This window comes from Sarcophilus harrisii, chromosome 3 (assembly GCF_902635505.1).
Source record: "Sarcophilus harrisii chromosome 3, mSarHar1.11, whole genome shotgun sequence".
Taxonomy (NCBI): Eukaryota; Metazoa; Chordata; class Mammalia; order Dasyuromorphia; family Dasyuridae; genus Sarcophilus; species Sarcophilus harrisii.
In genome coordinates this window covers 499,717,975-499,737,697 of record NC_045428.1, presented here as the reverse complement: position 1 = coordinate 499,737,697, position 19,723 = coordinate 499,717,975, and the positions used below count along the sequence as shown (strand labels likewise).

The window sequence follows — 19,723 nt, the reverse complement described above, 5'->3', positions numbered from 1 at the left end:
TATTGGAATTGCCTTGAATCACTGGGTTGCTGAGAAGAGCTAAATTTATCCTAGTTGATCATCACACAATCTTGCTGTTGCTGAGTACAATGTTTTCCTGGTTGTGCTCATTTCACTCAGTATCAATTCATGTACGTCTTTCCAGGATTTTCTGAAATCAGTCTGTTCATAAAATGTAATTCTTTATGTAAAAATAAACAAGCATATCCATCTTTTTTTTTATTTAATAGCCTTTTATTTACAGGATATATGCATGGGTAACTTTACAGCATTAACAATTGCCAAACCTCTTGTTCCAATTTTTTACCTCTTACCCCTCCACCCCCTCCCCTAGATAGCAGGATGACCAGTAGATGTTAAATATATTAAAATATAAATTAGATACACAATAAGTATACATGACCAAAACATGACCAGATCTAAAATTATATTATAGAGCAGCAGTTACCAAAACTATTTGGTATTGGCTAAGGAATAGATTAATTGATCAGTGGAATAGATTAGGTTCAAGGGATAAAACAGTCAACAAATATAGCAACCTAGTCTTTGACAAACCCAAAGATCCCAGCTTTTGGGATAAGAACTTACTGTTTGATAAAAATTGCTGGGAAAATTGGAAACTAATATGGCAGAAACTAGGCATTGATCCATACTTAACACCATACACCAAGATAAGGTCAAAATGGGTTCATGACCTAGGCATAAAGAATGAAATTATTAATAAATTAGAGGAACACAGGATAGTTTACCTCTCAGACCTGTGGAAGGGGAAGGTCTTTATGACCAAAGAAGAACTAGACATCATTACTGATCACAAAATAGAAAATTTCGATTATACCAAACTGAAAAGTTTTTGTACAAACAAAACTAATGCAGACAAGATTAAAAGGGAAGCAATAAACTGGGAAAATATTTTTACAGTCAAAGGTTCTGATAAAGGCCTCATTTCCAAAATATATAGAGAATTAACTCTAATTTATAAAAAATCAAGCCATTCTCCAATTGAAAAATGGTCAAAGGATATGAACAGACAATTCTCAGATGAAGAAATTGAAACTATTTCTAGTCATATGAAAAGATGCTCCAAGTCATTATTAATCAGAGAAATGCAAATTAAGACAACTCTAAGATACCACCTACACACCTGTCAGATTGGCTAAGATGAAAGAAAAAATAATGATGATTGTTGGAGGGGATGCGGGAAAACTGGGACATTGATGCATTGTTGGTGGAGTTGTGAACGAATCCAACCATTTTGGAGAGTAGTTTGGAACTATGCTCAAGCATATCCATCTTGTTAGTATGCAAATTTGCTTTCAATTTTAATAAATGGTAAAATTATATGTATATTAAAGAAGCATTTTGAAATAAATTTCTCTATCATTTATTATAATGTTTGATTTGTATATCTATTTTATATACTTATATACCTGGGTTGTGTAAAAATTTATTTGATTTGTAGATCTATTTTATATACTTACATACCTGGATGGTATAAAAATTTCTTAGCCAAAAAAGGTCATGAGTGAAAAAACTTTAAGAAGCTGTGTTACAGATAACTGAGGAGAAGGATGATTCAGTGATCAATGAGCCTATTCAAATGAATTTGTGAGGATTTGGGATTCACTGAGAGGAATGGAACTCAGAAGAATAGCTAAGTGACACAACAGAAGATAAATGAAAAGAATATCAGCTCAATGATGAGACAGGAGTCCAGTAATATGGAAACTTAGTGAGGAGATAGAGATTCCCTGAGAGGAAGAGGTCACAGAGGAATAAATTCACATTGAGTGGGTTGATGGTTTGATAGTAGGGATGAAGTTTCAGTGAGGAAATTAGGACTAAGTGAGAAATTAGGATCAGTAGATAAGAAGAGGTACTAATAAAGAGAATGAGGGTAATGAAGGAGAATGAAGGGATGGAAATTTATTAAGAAAATGAGAACTCAGAAAAAGGAGGGAATTTTAAGAAGGGTGATATCCCCAATAAGAACAAAAGAACTCTTGGAGGGGATTAAGGATTGGTAAATTTTATGAGGTATCAGTGATGGGGTGGGGACTCAATGTTAAACATTGAATAAGAGAATTGAGTTGCCATGATATACATGAGGTCTCCATGAAGAGATGAGAAGCAAGTGAGAGACATGAATTTTCCCACAGAGACTAAAGGCTCAATAAAAGGAATATTGGATTCAGCAGAAGGACTGAGAATTCAATGTGGGAATGATGGTGGGCACTAAGTGATATCCATGAGACTTCATTATAGGGTTGGGGTTTCAATCAGTGATGGGGGCTCACTGAAAGGCATGGGATATCTGTGAGGGCAATGGTGGGGGGTCTTGGTAAGCAGGATGGTGGCCAAATAGCACAATGGGAGATCAATGAAAATAATGCCTCGGCTATGGAAATGGAGTGTGTGGGTGGGTGGGGTTCAGTAATTTATTTATTTTTATTATAGCTTTTTATTTACAAATTATATGCATAGGTAATTTTACAGCATTGACAATCACCAAACCTTTTGTTCCAATTTTTCCCCTCCTTCCCCCATCCCCTCCCCCCATGGCAGGTTGACCAATACATGTTAAGTATGTTGAAGCATATATGTCCTAAGTTATTTTGCTGTACAAAAAGAATAGGACTTTGAAATAGTGTACTATTAGCCTGTAATGGATATCAAAAATGCAGGTGGACAAAAATAGAGGGATTGGGAATTCTATGAAATGGTTCATAGTCATCTCCCAGAGTTCTTTCGCTGGGTGTAGCTGGTTCAGTTCATTACTTCTCTATTGGAACTGATTTGATTCATCTCATTGCTGAGGATGGCCACGTCAGAATTTATCCGCATATAGTCTTGTTGTAGAAGTATATAATGATCTCCTGGTCCTGCTCATTTCACTCAGCAGGGGTTCAGTAATTCAATGAGGATTCAAAGTGAAGATAAGAGCTTGGAGAGGAAGATGTTGGCTTAGGGAATAGGACACGGAGGTACTTTCTCAGGATTAAAAAAGAAACTGATATCCAGAGACTCTTAATCCTATTTAGCAGGAGTATCTCCATCTTCTAATCTCATCTGGCCTCCCACATATGGACTATCACGCTTTCTCCAGAAGCGATCCCTGGATCAGCTGTAACTCTAACATTAGAGTAACCCTAATTCAATTAGAGGGGACAAAGAGCTGGAGAAGCCTAAGACAGCTGGAGTAGTGAGAGCCAGCCCGAGGGGCGTGGCCGATGCTCAATGGGACTATCCCAACCACAAGCCCGCCTTCTCCACTGCGCTGCTGGAGTGTCCCAGCAGAGACAATGAGAGGGGCATGAGAGGAGAAGCACAAATTTAAGGAGCAGAGCTAGGCTCAGAAACAGAGCAGAGGAGGAGAGAGAGAAGGAAGGAGAGAGACACAGAAACTGGAAGTCACACAGAAAGACCCATAAGGAGAAGGAGATACAGTGAGAGACAGGCAACAGGGCAGGAAGAAACGGAGAGTAGTGAAAACGAGTGAACAAGTAAGACTGAGCAAGGTTGCTCCTACTAATGGGGAGGGAGCGCCCAAATGCCTGTCTACCTTTGGAAGATTCCACAGACATTTATCTCAGTGCCTGAAATCCCACCATTAGCATTTCACTTTCCTTCACCCAAGTTTTGACTTTATAAAGGTGATAAGGTAAATGGAAAGCTTTTTCTCCTAGAAGTAGCCCCAGAGAGCCTAACAGGTTCAAATCAGCGCCAACAGCATAGAACGAAGCTCTGGTAAGTGTTGAAAGAGAGGGGAAGATGCAGGATCTAGGTGGCTGGAGGTGGGGTCTCCCGGGGTAACTCGGAAGAGTGAAGACACCCGGATGGGAAGCCGATAACAAGTGTATGGAGGGAGGTGGGAAGTGGGCTCTGAGAGGGAGGTGGGAAGGATCTTAGGCAGAAATCCCTGCTTCTCTGTTGAGCTATCCCCTTAACACAGAAAAGACAGAGACAGAGATATAGAAGAGACACGGAGATAGAAACAGAAAGACTCAGAGGAAAAATAGAAACGGGCTAAAAGCAGGAAAATGATAGGTAGGAGAGACAGTTTAAAAAAGGAGAGAATTCCCTCTCTAGTATAGATAGAGTGCTTTTGTCAAAATCCAGTGAAGTGGTCAGTGCATTTTAACAAAAGAAGGAAACTGAGGCTTAGAAAGGGGGAGTGATTTGCCATCCTCCTGATTCACTAAATTTAGTGCGGTTTCCCCTATAGCATAAAGAGAGATAGAAACGGGGAGGGAGAGAGATAGACAGAGACAGAAGCAGAGAACCAGAGATTAGGATAGGGAACAGAATGAACCAGGAGGCGTAAAGAAAAATTGGTGGGATGTCGTGACTGAAAATTCAGAGGTCACTGCTTCTTGGTTTCTTGGGAAAAGGGGAGGGGAAGGGAGAGCCTGGGTGGAGCCTCGTGGGGAGGGCGGATAGCCCGGGAACAAAAACTTCTCAGAAAGTGAAAATAATCTCTGACTAAGGTAACCAAGCAGTCAACCTTGAGGTTATATCCCTGAATTTAGTGCCTGGCTAGGCGCCATCCTCCACCACGCCGTTTAGCAAGGGCAGGGCTCGACTTGCCTCTCAGAGCTACAGGGAAAGGGCTTTCTGCCCAGAATTTGTAGTCTTGCAGGGCCAGTAAAAAAAGAAAGTGAGAAAACCAGAGTGAGAAAACCTGATTTTAAACTGCAGCAAGAGAAACTCAAGCGAGACCCAAGGAGAGACTTTGCAGGGATGGAGGGCAGGGGAAGTTGGGGGACAGAGACCCATGCGGCTTTCCTCTCCAAAGATCTTTAGGTCTCTATCAATAATAGTGGTAGCCATAATAAGCTTGCACAAGCGCAGGGATTATTCTCATTTTACAAAAGAACAAATTGAGACTAAGAGAGCTAGAAAATATTTCTCCAAAGACATACAGTTAGTAACAGAACTACAATTAAATTTCTCATTTGACCCACTGGTCAAAGGGCATAATATTCAAAGCCAGAAGGAACCTTAGAAATTATATTTTACAAATGAGGCCCAGATGGGACAAATGACATGTCCCAAATCACAAAGTAGAATCGAGATTGTCCCCTAATGATCTCAAGTAAGCAGAGGTTTATTTTCCTTCCTTGATCAGTTGACAGAAATGGAGTCATTTGAACCCAGAGAATAAAAGGCATATAGAGGAGATGCTAAGTCTTCAGCTGTATGAAGGCTGTGTCAGCCAGGGCAAGTCAAAGATCCCCTCAGAGACCTACATTATCTGAATTTGTACAAGGAGTCTCAGGATGTTCATATTATACCTCACAGATGTGCTATGACTAGCAAATGAGATAAGGAATGGAAATGTTGTAGTGATATCTACATGTTAGACGTCATCATTATTATCACACCTATTACTTCAGAGGCAAAGAAAACAGGTTTGTCTGACCCAGGAGACATGATTGGGCATGATGGGGGAAAAGTTGCAGGTACAAATTCCACACTATGTAAAGAAGCACTTTCTCATCATTGTTGTTGATTGTTCTATAATAGTTCTTGGTGACCCCATTTGGAGTTTTCTTGGGAAAAACCCTGGAATGTTTTGCCATTTTCTTCAGCTCATTTTACAGATGAGGAAACTGAGACAAACAGAATTAAATGACTTGCCCTTGTTAAGTGTTTGAGGTTAGATTTGAACTCTGACTCTAGGTCTAGGGCTTCACCATCAGAATGGAGATCTCTAAAACTGGAATTATCTGCCTAGGGAGGAGATGAAAGAGAAAGATGATTAGTGGCCCATGACTGCAGGCCTGCAGACAGGGCTAATTAACTAATTTGAAGGCACACTATACAGGGGATGCATGTTCAAGTACAGATACAGTTAAGTGATACAATAATGGGAGTGCTGGACCTAGAACTAGGAAGACCTGAATTCAGATACTAGCCATGGGACCCTATGAAAGTCACTTAACCTCTCTGCTCCAATTTCCTCATCTGTAAAATGGGGATAATAATTGGGAGGTATCAGTGACATATTTTTAAAATGTTTTGGAAACCATAAAGCTTTATATAAACTCTAATATTAGGTATCAATGAGTTAATATTATTAAAATGTTTTGTAGACATGTTTAACTTATATTGGATTATCTACTGTCTTTGGGGAGGTAGGGAAGGAGGGAAAAATTGGAACATAAGGCTTTACAAGAGTGAATGTTGAAAACTATCTTTGAATGTATTTTGAAAATTAACAGTTATTATTAAAAACTTGTTTTGCAGATCATAAAGTTCTATTATAAACCCTAATATTAGGTATTAATGCCTTCTAGTTCTGAGATCTCTCATTCCTGTCCCTAAATCTATCCCTCTCTTATGATATACCTTCTGCCTGGTATTATGACTTTATGTTGTGTCTCATCTCCAGGTGAGCAACTCTTGGGGTCAGTGTTTTGGTTCTTCTTCCCTTCTCGCCACCCCACCCCCAACATCCCAACTCCCAACCCTGGATACTGTTGGGCCTCAGGAAATGCTTGGTTAATGAGTTTTTCCCCATTCTCCTCTTCCTGGCAAAGGCCCCCTTCAGTTTAGATACCTGGTGTTTCTCTTTTCCCAAGCCCGGGGCAGGGGGTCAGATTCGCCTCATAGACAAAAAGAACCATCGGCCCAGCAGAAATGTCCCACATGGGAGAAACACTTCCTCTCAGTCTTGGCCCTTTCTGATTCAGACTCAGATGCTTCCCCGAAGCTATACACAGGGGAGCATATTATGAGTCTCCCACATTTACAGTCAATTTGCTATAAAGTTGAAAGATCTTTGGCCTCCTTAGGAGTCAGATGACCTAGGGTTCAAATCTCAGTTCTGTTACTAACCAGCTGGGTATCCTCGGACAGATTGCAAATCTCTGAGCCTTAATTTTCTATAAAATAAAAATGATAATAATAATACGTAGTCTGCTTCTCTCATAGAAGGATCAAATGAAGTGTTCTGTAGGAAATTACTTTGTAAATTCCCAGGACAGGCCTGGTCCCTTCATAGCATCTGTTGCTCTGTAGCTGTTTACAGCTGTTGTTAGCATGGCTTCTAGCTACAACTCAGTCATTGCTCAATGTGAGACCTGGGGTGAGTGCCCCTCCAGGTTTTCTCCCCTGTAAACTGGGTAAAATAACTCCAACTCTGTCTCCTTCCCTGGGAGATTAATAATAATGATAGCTAGCATTGTAATGATTATAAAGCCTTTTATCTATATTCTATGACTTTGAAAATCACAAATTAACATTTTCTATGTTGTATTGAGGGCAGCTAAGTGGTACAGTGGCTAGAGCACTAGACCAAGAATCAAAAGGACCCAAGTTTGAATCTATCCTCAGAGACTTACTAGCTGTGTGACCCGGGGCAAGTTAATTCATCCTGTTTGCCTCAGTTTCCTCATCTGTAAAAGGAACTGGAGAAGGAAATGGCAAACCACTCCAGTATTTTTGCCAAGAAAATCACAAAGAAGCCACAAAGAGCTGGATGTGACTGAATAACAACAACAAATGTATTACGTTTTTATTTGTTTTGTTAAACTTTTCTCAATTATATTTTAATCTGGTTGGATGCATCCGGAAGTATAAAAGGCCCTGTGAAGTGGATACTTCTAATCTTCCAGCTCTGTCATTTGTGGTTCAATAGACAGATTCAGGAATCTGGGTTCAAATCCTGATTCTGCCCCAAAGGACTTTGGACAAGTCCATCAGTCAGTTAATATTTTTGTTAAATACCTACTTTGTGCCAAGCCCTATGCCATACCAATCCAAGAAAGAAAAAGATTCTTACTTTCAGGGAGTTTACAACTGAATAGAGGAATAGGACCTACAAAAAGGAAGCTAAAAGTGGTGGGGGAGAAGATAAAAGTGACTTCATCTCTTTTGGGTCTCAGTTTCCTCAGCTGGATTCAATGAATCCTAAGGCTCCTTCCCTCGTGACATCCCTGGGATCCTCTCATCTTTAAGGGCTCTTCCAAATGTGACATTCTGAAATTCCCTGGAAGTAGACTCATGGCAGGACTTTGAGCGAGGATGGGATTGGGAGGGCTCAGGCTATAGAGACAGGGAGTGATTTAGGAGTTCAGAGATAGGAAGGGCCCTGTGGATTGAGGCAGTCGGATAAGTTTTCCTGCTAGAAAAAGTGTAGGAGGAGCATTGAGCCAGAGATGGTGACTTGGTTCTGCTGTGGCTTTGTTGAGCAAATTGCTTCTTTCTGGGTTAACTTTCTTCCTCTGTAAATGTGCACACCACATTGGCCGGCACAAAATGTTTAATAAATATTGACTGACTGATAACAGGGTTGACCTGGACTATCTCTAAGTTCCCTCCTGGCACTTTCTTTTCATAACTCCAGAGTTAGGTGGTTCAGTGTATAAAGTCCTACTACAGTGGATAGGGACTTCAAATAACATTTATCTGACCATTAATTGTCTCCCTCAGTTTCCTCATCCTTAAAATGAAGATAATAATAGTACCTACCTCACCATTGTGGAAACCAACTGAGATAATATAAAGTGCTTATACAGTGCCTGTAGGTACTAAATAGTAGGTACTAAATAAACATTTATTTCCTTCTTTCCTGACTTCTTGGACTTGAGCTAAACTGTTCTTAAAAGAAGAGTTGGATTCAGAGATGAGGGAAGAATGGATAGAACTATGGTCTTCTATGGGAAAGCCTCAATATCAAGCCTCAGAAGCATGAATGTAGATAAGGGGTAAAGAGACCAGTTTGATTAGATTGGAGAGTAAAAGAAAAGCAAGAGTATAGAACAAGCCTAGGAAGGAAGTCAGGACCCAAATGGTGAAAGATTTTCAATGCTGAATAGAAGAATTTGTAAGGTAGGGAGAAGGAATTGTGGAAGAGAGATTCTGTGGAAGTAAGAATGGCAATACTTGGCAAATGTTGGATGTGTAGTCTGACAGAGGCTAAACTGGCCACTCTCAGCAAGATCACCCCAGGACATATACTACAAAGAGGTCAAAAGCAGAGGGAAAGGTCTCACATGCACAGAATTATTTTTAGCGGTGTTTTAAAAAAAACTACCTGGAAACAAAGTGGGTGCCCATTAATTGGGGAGTGGCTGTTCAAATTGTGGTATTTTAATGTAATGGAATATTAATTCTTGAACTAGAGCAGTGGTTGTGTGAGTGGAGAGAAGAAAAATGGTAGGAGAAGAGGTAGGAGCCACTGAAAATTTTTGATCAGGAGAACGACATGGTCAGATCTGTGTTTTAGGAATTTCAATTTGCTGGTTTGTCACAGGATGGATTTAAGATGGGAAAGGTTTAAGGCAGAGAGACCAATTAGGATACCATTTCTATAGTACAGATGAGAAGTGATGGGGGCTTTAACCAAGAGGTGGCTGTGTGAGAGAGAAGGCAACAGATTCAAGAGATATTATGGAGGCAGACTCAATAAGCCCTAGAGAGGAAGACTATTCCTTAACTTGTTAACAAAAGAAATCACAAACTCAATAAACAGATGGGATTCCCCCCAAAGGAGAAAAACATTCAGTGTTTTCATTTATCAGGACCCTAAGAAGATGCATCTTGTGAGTTTGGGTTTAAATCCAATAAGGATTGAGCATGGATTGAGTCTAATGTGTGAAGTTCTGAGCTTCACACATCAGTTCCCTAGAGTAAGCCCCAAATGAATCCTTAAAAACAAGTAGATCATCTAGAAGATAAATAGTCTAAAATCCCCCAAAGTTAGAAGGCAGAATTCTTGTCTCTATTCTTTGCTCACTTCTCATGTCGGTTGTGTTTTATGGATGGAAAGTGTTAGCATGGGTCAGTCAGGGAGTGATTGAGCCTGGAATGGGGTTCAGAGAAGTAAAAATTCCCTCCTACCCCAGGGACCTTCCCTGGAAACTACCAAAAATGTGTGATTTCTCTGCAGAGCCTCCCCCTCCCCCCAATCTGCCAAGGCCACTTCAGGCCAACTAGCAACAGCTGGAAACAGCAGGACAGCAGGACTTCAATGAGGTCATTGCTCTTCCTGTGAGACCACCCAGTGGGTCCACTAAAAAGAAACTTTCCTGAAGTCCCCAGTCCTGTTTCCTTTCTCCTAAGAACTGGTATAGAAGGGACAGAGTTTCCAGCTGCCTGTCCCCTACCCCCCACTCCCCTCCGCTGAGACCTTTTGTGTAAAGGGAGGGAGTAGATGAGCTTTGGGTTTGCTCCAAACTTTGGGCTTCCTCTTAGTGGAAAGGGATGGGCTTGCATTCAGGAGAGTTTTAGCCCTTTCACGGACCTGCTATGTGACTTCATGCAGGTCACTTTCTCTGTTGGGGCAGTTTTCACTTTTGTAAATAATAATAAAGCTATGTTCATGGAACAATAATAAATCTGTAAATAATTTGTAAAGAGGGAAAAAAACTTGACCTATCTGTCACATAAAGTTAATATTCAGGAAATGCTTTCTACATTGTAAAACATTATAGAAATATGAAATGTTAAGCAAAAAAGCAATCCATAAGCATTTAAGCACCTACTATGTTATAGCTTTATGCTGGGGATATAAAAGCAAAAGTGAAATTCCCTACTCTCAAAGAACTTGTAATAATGGAAGAAAGGAAAGAAGGAAGGAAAAAAAGGAAAGAAAAGAAAGGAAGAAGAAAAAGGAGGAAGGAAATAAACATTTAAGCATTTATGAAATGCCTACTGTGTGCCAGGAACTGACAGATTGTTAGGTGCTATTATGGTCCCCAGTTTACAATTGAGGAAACTTGAAGTTGGGAAGGGCACCCCAAAAGTTTGGGGTCACAGACTGGTGTCGTGAGCAGTCTCAAAAGAATCTGCAGGCTTGAACCCATCTCAAGTTAAGGGCCAACATTTTATTGTAATTGTAACACCAACTGGAGTGGGCTAAATTCCAGAAGAGATTAGCAAGGAATCTAGAGAAAGGAGATAAGAGTTGGATCAGAACTTCATGTTACTTATTTGCTAATTTTGTGTCTTACAAGGAGGTTTGAGGCGTGGTCTATTTATTATTTTCTCAGGAACTTGGTTATCACTGACCAACAGATTATCTATCTGACAGTCAACAATGTTTGTAGGACTATTTCTAAGGCCAGAAGGCTTTGAAATCACTGACAGACAGATTATTAGAACTAGAGCACTCTCAGGTCAGAGAGTGTCAGGATCACTAATCCTAGGCCAGAAGACATTGACAGACAGAATCATTAATATTAGATCACCAGTATATCTTTCCTAAAATCTAAGGGAAAAAATCTGGCCCAACTGGGCCAGAGGACTTCTACCATTACAGACAGATTGTTAGAATAAGAGCATTCTTAGGTCAGAGGGCTTCAGGATCATTAATATTGTTTCCCTAAAACCTCAGGTAAGAAATATCATATTTCTCTACAATTATTGATAGACAGGATTGTTAGAACAAGAGCACTCTAAGATTAGAGGCCTTCAAAATCATTGCTGTCTCCCCTAGAAGTTATATTACATCAAAACTAAGATAACTAAAATTAAGTATGTAATGCCGGAGAAACTGAGGCAGGAGAGAGATTAGAGAGTTTTCAATAGTTTATTAATTGGAGAGTATAATTGATTGGATAGGACTCTCGTCTCAAATTATCCAGTCAGATAAAGATATACTGGGACCAAGGAATCCATGTTGGTCCCAGGACTGTCATCTCAAAGAATGCAGCCCAGAATGGGTGTATCTCAGGACCTTAAATATTCTTTAGAGACAAAGAAGGTAAAAAGGCGCAAAAGTTCCTGTCAGGTTGGGGGGAGACCATAACTCCTAAAAGCCCAGAGACAGGATGTCTGAATACCCAGAGATAAAGATGTCAGTGAGGTATCTTGGAATATTTTAGAGGGATATTGTAAATTCTTGAGGACAGGGGATCTGCTCTCCTTGTTTATCTTGCTAGCAATTTATAACCTTAGAGTAAACGGTTCCCAGTCTTAATGGACTAGAGTGGGTTTTTACAACTAAGGGGATTTGACAGAACAGTTAAGAAAACTGAGACAAAGGAAACTAGTTCAGGGAAACCAAGTCAGAACAGTTAAAGAGAACTGAGGCATAACAAGTAACTTGCTCAGAATCACTTAACTAAAAAGTATTTGAGATAAAATTTAAATTCAGATCTTCCTGACTTTGAGCCCATGGCTTTGTAGTGCTCTATGGTACGGGCTAGCTGTCCCTGCATAGATATAAATAAAATTAATAAGACAGCAGGAAAGGGTACCTATAGAAGTTGGTCCATAAGTTGAGTTTTGGAGGAAACAGAACCTTTTAAAAGGTGGAGATGAGGTAAAGCAATGCAGACAAAGGGAACAAATAATGCAAAGGCTAGGAGATGGAAGGGTTGTATAGGAGGACTAAATGGCTGAACCAGAGAGCATATGAATAAGGATTAAAAAGTTGGTGGAGCCAGATCCTGAAGTGCTTTAAATGCACAACAGAGAAGTTTCTATTTGATTCTATGGGTTATCAGAGAGCCACTGGAATTTAAAGAGTTGAGTGGGTGACAAAGTCAGTTCTTTGATTTAAGAAAATCACTTGGTGTGTGGAAGATGGGTTGGAATGAGCAGAGCCTTGAGGCAGGAAGTCCAAGCAGAACATTTTGGAATAGTGCAGGTGAGCAGTGATGAAAGATTTACTCAGGTGCCTGGGGGTAAAGAGAAGGAATTGTGGAAGAGAGATTCTCTGGAGGTATAAATGGCACTACTTGGCAAATGGTTGGATGTGTGGTCTGACAGAGGCTAAAGTGTTCACTCTCAGCAATACCACCATAGAACATATACCACAGACAGGTCAAAGACAGAGGGAAAGGTCCCATATGCACAAAAATATTTTTAGCAGTGTTTTTGTGGTAGTTGAAAAAAAAAATCTACCTGGAAACAAAGTGGGTGCTCATCAATTGGGGAGTGGTTAGACAAATTGTGGTATTTTAATGTAATGAAACATTAATTCTTGAACTAGGGCAGTGGTTCTGTGAGTAGAGAGAAGAGGCTGTGAGAGAGATATGTGCAGATACAAATGCCTAGATGGGTAACTAACTGATTAGATAGAGTGAAGAAGAGCGAGTTGTAAAGACTGAGGTGATGAAACTAGATGACTGGGATGATGATCCTGTTTTGGACTGGTAAAGTTTGAGACTTATATTAGAACTATTTCTTTGTCCATTTATCTATCATCTGCTATCTACTTCTCCATTTATCTATCCATCTATTTGGTTGGACAACAGACAGTCATAGACCAAACCCACAGAAATCCCAGGATCTCTCTTTCCCTTCCATTTTGCTTCCATTTTATTTTTGGAATAGGTAAAAAAGGCTATTCTTTGCATTATTTCTTTTCTTTTCTTTTTTTGAATGGGTGGATAAGTAGTCTCAAATTGATACCTATTAAAGATCCTGACTTAAAAAGTCCAAGCTCTCCCACTACATCTAGAGCCATCTCAAGTCATCATCATCTATATCTGGACACTGGACCCAGATGGTTCCAGAGGAGAGACTGAGAGTGAAGCCCTTTTTCACTAAATCCAATTCACTGGCATGTCATGTTATCACTTCCATGATGTCATGTCCTCTTTGAGAATGAAGGACAAACATTTATCCATTTATCATCTATTTTTATATCTGTCTTTCTATCTATCTATCTATCTAATTTTGAGACAAGTTCTCTTGTGTATGGGGTTATGGGAATCTATAATGTCAAAGCTGGAAATTAAAAATTAAGTAAAATCGCAACTGGATAAGATCTTTGTTTAATTCATAAAGTTCTTAATCCATGGTTTGTAGTCAAGTATACTTGAACTGGAACTGGAAAAAATATCACATTGTTGGTTACAATATACAAAAGTATATTGGGATTTCCAATATATTGGAAGTCATCCCAAAAGAATTTGTAAGGCATAAACCTCCAAATCAAGGAACAAAGATTTTATGGGGCTAAATCCTTGAAGAAGTTAATGGGGGCCTACTGGACGAGCAGATCTTTTATAAGGAAAATATAATCTTAGATGTTTGGCATTGTAACTTGGCTTTCTAATTGCATAAGTAAAGATGATGTTTCTAGAGACCACCGCCTGGCATGGGACTATAATCAAAAGTCCACTTGAAGTAGAGACCTACTTAAGAAAGAAAGGCTCACTTAAGGCTGAGATGATCCTATCTATGCTTTTCCCTGTTTGCATTATTATAATCCTATCAGTATTATAGAGTATTATAATCCTATCAGTGCTTCAGGCTTTCTCTGGTAAAGCCTGCATTGATACCCAAAACATCATCAACAATTTTATTTTCAAGAACCTCTAAGCTGAAATTTTACATTTCCCTCATTTACAAATTTTTAAGAGAACACAATCTGAGGTGTTCATAGGCTTCTTCAGATTTCCAAAGGTCTCCATGACAAAAAAAAAAAAGAATAAGTAGATAAGTCTAGATAGAAGGGCAAGCAGGTGGCATAGTGCCAGGCTTAGAGACAGGAGGATTCCTCTTTGTGAGTTCAAGTGTGGCTTCAAACACTAGCTCTGTGAAGCTAGGCAATCATTTAACCTTGTTTGCCTTAGTTTTTTTATAAAATTGAGCTAGAGAAGGAAATGGCAAATTCCTCCAGTATCCTTGCCAAGATATCCCTAAATGATGTCATGAAGAGCTGGACGTGATGGAAAACCACTGATCAACAGCCGTGAAGTCTAGATTGAAGATCCCTTATAGTATTCCTTTCAACTCTGACATTCTCTGTTCAAATGTCTTTTCTAGCTCTAACCCTTCTGGGTATCTAAAAGAGTTAAGCAGAGGGCAGAGCTTGGCTTTTGAATATATATATGCAGGAGGAGTTTAAACTGGTTCTTAGATTTAGCCAATTTAGGTAGCTAATTTAGCATTTAAATTAACTTTCCCCCAAAGTATGAGTTATGAAAGGGGAAATTTCTGACTTAATGACTTAAGTGAGAAGAAGAATTTAATAAAATGAAACATTAGAAATTAATGGAAAGTCACATTTTGGTTCAAAAAATCTTCACAGTACAAGACTGGGGAAGTTTCACTAGACAACCGTTCATCTTTATAAAGATATGGGAATGTTAGTGAATTATAAGTGCAGTATAAGTCAGAGGTCTAATGTGACATCCAAGAAATTTAAATCAATGTTATGTTGGATTACTGTTAGACTTTTAGAATGTCTACGACTTGATGCGTAATAACTGTCTTCTGCCCTGATCAGATCACACATGAAGTACTATGTTTGGTTCTTGGTGCCATGGTTTAGGAAGCTAAAGAGTATCCAAAGAAGGACAACCAGGATTGTAAAGAAAACAGAGACTATGCCTTATGGTGAGCTACTGGTGAAAGAAACTAAAAGTGAAGAAAAAACTTCAGGGGACTCAAAACACCAATCATATGCTTCATAGAATTGATGCATTTGAGGTTCAACCTCAAATGATGAAATTTGATGTAGGCTCATCAAATGTTGAGATCCAGCACCAAATATTGGAGTCATTCTCTTTGCCAAAATGGACGTTTATTTAGAAGAGGCTACAGACAAAATGAAGAGATACAATAGACATTAGGAACAGTAAATATGAAATAGAGTTGAGAGAGCATATAGACAGCATGAGGCATGAGAGGTGAGAGGGATGGGGTAAGGAAAAAGGGATGGGGGAGGGATGAGGAGAAAGATATGATGATGCAGAAAGTTTCTGGACTAACCCAAAAAAGGTTCAGCAAAGATGGTGCGAGCCATGAATAGATTTATAGAGAAAACTTAATCTTGGGGGTTTAATAAGTAAGATGGAGTTACCCAAGACCTTCACTGGCGATGGGACTGTAAGGTTGGGCTGATCTCCATCAGTGCCCTTCCCTGCTTACCTCAGGAGTAATCTAATCAGTACTTGAGGTTTTCTCTGCCAACCCCAGCTAGTGACCAAGGACCTCATTAGAATGAAACAAAAGTGACAAGATTATTTTCATGGAAGAACAGATTTTAGTTAAGAAGTTTACTGGAAAAACAAACACGAAAAAGGATTTGCATTGTCAATGTCTCACACAGGTTCCATTCTTCTTTTTGAAATTGAAGCAATGCTTGCCCCTTTTCAGTTTTACAAGGCCCTGTTCTTCATTATTTGATGGGGAGCTATTTTCAGTGGTTCAGCAAGCAGACTCATTAATTTTTCCAAGGTTGTAATTTATCAAGATCCAGTGACTTTACTTTATCAATGGCAGTTAGCTTCTTTTTTATTACCTCCTTGGATTTTAACTCAATGTTTTTTGATTTCTTTGCAGTCCAAAGAATACTTTTTTTTTTTAACCATGCAGAAGAATGCTAGATTTGGATTCATAGTGCCTGAGTTCAAATGCTGGTTTTGCCAATTACTCCCTGTATGACTTTGTTAAAGTTATTGAACCTCTCTGGCTTTCTAGAATGAGATGGTTGGATTACATGACTTTGAAAGAGCTTTAAATCTATTATCCTGAGCCTTGGAAATGATGTCGATCTTCATCTATTTGAAGGGTTGTCCCACAGAAGAGAAATTAGGCTTCTTCAGCCTAGCTCTACAGGGCAAAATAAGGAGCCAATAGTAGAAGCTGCAAATAGGACAACTTAAGCTTGACATGAGAGGAAAATGCCCAGTCACTGGGACTATACAAAAGTGTAATAGAAACCTCAGGAGGTAGTGAGCTGCTTCTCACCTGAGGTCTTCAAAGTAGAACCTAAATGACCATATGTCATTTGTATGTTCATGGACATCCCTTTTGTGTATGGATTGGACTATATGGCCACTGCAGCCCCCTAAGCTCAGAGATTTTGTGGTCCCAAGTTGTCCTAGAGTGATCTGAAACATTAGGTATTCCTTCTAACTGGGAAGATCAGAAATTCCATAGTAGAGGGGGGTTTTAAATTGAGGCTTAGAAAAAAAAATTAAAATGAGTAGAGAATAGGATTAGGATTGAAATTAGAGTAAACTCTAAACTTCAACATGGGAAATGCAAAAATATGGAAATAGGAGAAGGCAGGAAGATGAATAGTTTGTTTCAGGGAGATGTTTTCAACCATTTAAAATATTGTATAATTTCTCAAAGACAGTCATACAGTCAGGGGTATTGAGTTGGAAGGGACTTCACAGGCCATTTAGTCTAACCTCTTTATTTTACGAATGAGGGAACTAAGACCCAGGGAAGTTAGGTAGCTAGCATCTGTGGAAGATAGATCGAAAAGAAGAGATTGGAGGTAAGGAAAAGAGTTGAAGCAAGTAGTCTGGGTAAGAGGTGATGAGTCTACATTAAAGTAATATTAATGGGAATAATAGGGGAAGGGCTGGATATAAATGGTATTGTGGATTTTGCAACTGATTAGATGTTGCCTGTGAAAGAGGGAAGAGTAAAAGATGACTCTGAAATTTCTAGTCTATGGTACTTGGAAAACAGTAGCCATTAACAGAAATAGGGAAGTTGGGAGGAGGGGAAGATTTAGTGAGAAGATGATGAATTTGTTTTTGAACATGTGGAGTTTGAGGTGGTTTTGGGACATCCAGATGTCTCCAGGCAAATTGGAGATGGGAACTAGAATTCAGGGGAGGGAAAAGGACTGGAAAAGGATTTTGGAGTCATTAGAGAGGAGATAATTAAATCCATGGGAGTGAATGAGATCTTTCTCAAAGTATTCAATCAGTCATTGTCAACTGACCTGAAAAGAGACTAGATAGAGTCTGACCTATGAAGAGAGATGAGATATGTATATTTCTACCCAAAATGCTAGGGGCTTTCCTCTAGTTCTCTTCATATTGCATAGAGAATAATGGCACATGAAGACTGGCTCTGAGTTATCTTTTAATCTTGACATCTTACCACTTCTACCCCCTTTTCCTTTCTGGTCTTCAGCCATCCCTTACATCCCTTCTCTTATGCAATTCCTAGCTGTTAATGTGCTTAGGCATTTAGGCCCACCATATGGCTACACACACACACGCACACACACACACACACACACACACACAATTGCCTTTTGGTTGACCCTCAACTTCAATTCTTGGGAGGCCTATTTCAGTATTCCATAAATTGAAGTCCTATAATTTCATCATAAGATTATTGTTAAAGAAATATACTTTTGATTCAGGAAGAAGCTTAGAGTTATTAGAATTACAGTGTAATTTTCTAATAATAATCATAAAATTCATAGATCAAGAGCTAGAAGGGACCTCAGAGGTGATCTAGTCCAATCCTTTCATTTAATAGTCAAGGAGACCTTTGGAGATTCCATGATTTGCTCAAAGTCATATAGGTTGTTAGCATCAGATGTGGGATTTGCACACAAGTCCTCAGGCTCCAAACCAGTCCTCTTTTCATCGTAATCCAGTGCCTTTAATCTATCTTCTTTTCTTCCTCTTGTCTAATTCTGGGTCCATTTTATTGGTCAAGTTCAGGTTCAAGATATGTTTTGATGGACCAATTTTTGGATTGTCTGAACATTTGTGTATAATAGTGTGACAATAGATAAGTACTATTCTCATTTTATAGATGAGGAAACTGAAGCTTCAGGAGGCTAATTGGATGACACAAAGTGACAATTTCATAGACGAAACTCCAGATCCAGTATGCTGATTAGTGTGTGTGCATGTGACATTTCCCCCACTCAAATGTGAGATGCTTGAATGGCAGAGATTGATCTATGTTTTTCTGTCTCTTTATTAGCTTGACCCAACACAAGCCATTACATAGAGTAGGTACTCGATAAATATTTATAGAAATAAATTAACCCAACCTGAGATTAGTGGTTCATGGAAACTGGCTATTATGTTGGCCAACCTGAAAGGAAGATTTGAGGATAGTCAAAAGCAGAAGCTTTTTGGACCAAGAAGGTCGGTCCTGGATACAAAGGAGGTCAGTTCACTTGAGTACTCAAGGATGGCAAAGATACAGAATTTAGACGACAGAGTATCCAGGACCTCAGGAAATTTACAATAGAGCAGGAGAGGAGGCATAAACACCGATGACTAATATTATACATCACAGGATGAGTACATTAAAGAGGTGTGAAAGTGTTTCTGAGGGCTGAGGGGGAAAGTTGTTGCTGGTCAGGGGAATATAATGGAAGGCTTCTCAAAATTTTCTCAATTGGATCTTCAACAAAGAAGGGGAATCAAAGAGATGAAGAAAAAGAGGGAGGATTTTAATGGCACAAGGAACTGAATAAGCAAATGTAGGGAGACAGTGCAGAGGCTAGAACATTGTCCATTTCAGTCACAAAGTATATGGAGGGTCTCATATCAGATGGGACTGAAAAGATAAAATGGTACCAATTGTGGAGAGACTTAATTGTCAGACAAAAGAGTTTGAACTTTATTTAGTGACCCCAATTGCTTTGCAAGAAAAAAATGACTAAAAGTCTAGGAGGTGATAATAAAAACTTGTATGAGGGAGAGAGAGGAGGAAGCTGATGCAAGGGATGTTGCTCAGTTGGAATGAATGGATAGTCCTAATGTGAAGAGACCAGTGTCTGGTTTTACAGATGAGGAAAGCAGGGCTCAGTAGGGAAGGAAAGGGAAGTGCCTTGTCCCAGATCACATTGGCTTTTAGGTTCATGAGCTTTATTTAGACCTAGAAAGGATCTCAAAGGCCATCTAGTCTAATATTTGTTGTAATTCAATCATTCAGTTCTGCCTGACTGTGACTTTCTGAACCATAGCACCCCAATAGTGTTTGTCCATTTTTTTTTTTTTGCAAAAATACTGAAGTAGCTTGATTACCTTCTCCAACTCAT

General features: G+C 39.3%; 1 protein-coding gene across 3 annotated transcripts in view; it reads left to right on the top strand.

The window, feature by feature from the left end:
* The first annotated feature begins 3,277 nt into the window (after positions 1–3,277).
* The window catches only part of SLCO2B1 (solute carrier organic anion transporter family member 2B1), a 93,128-nt gene continuing 76,682 nt past the window's right edge, over positions 3,278–19,723 (top strand). Inside the window, exons 1-2 of one of the 3 annotated variants that reach the window (XM_031961392.1) lie at positions 3,278–3,747; positions 15,191–15,300. In XM_031961392.1, coding sequence (XP_031817252.1) covers positions 15,198–15,300 — 103 coding nt within the window. In that variant the 5' untranslated portion in view covers positions 3,278–3,747; positions 15,191–15,197. The remainder of the gene's footprint in view (positions 3,748–15,190; positions 15,301–19,723) is intronic. The other 2 variants (XM_031961394.1, XM_031961393.1) reach the window with 2 other exon arrangements.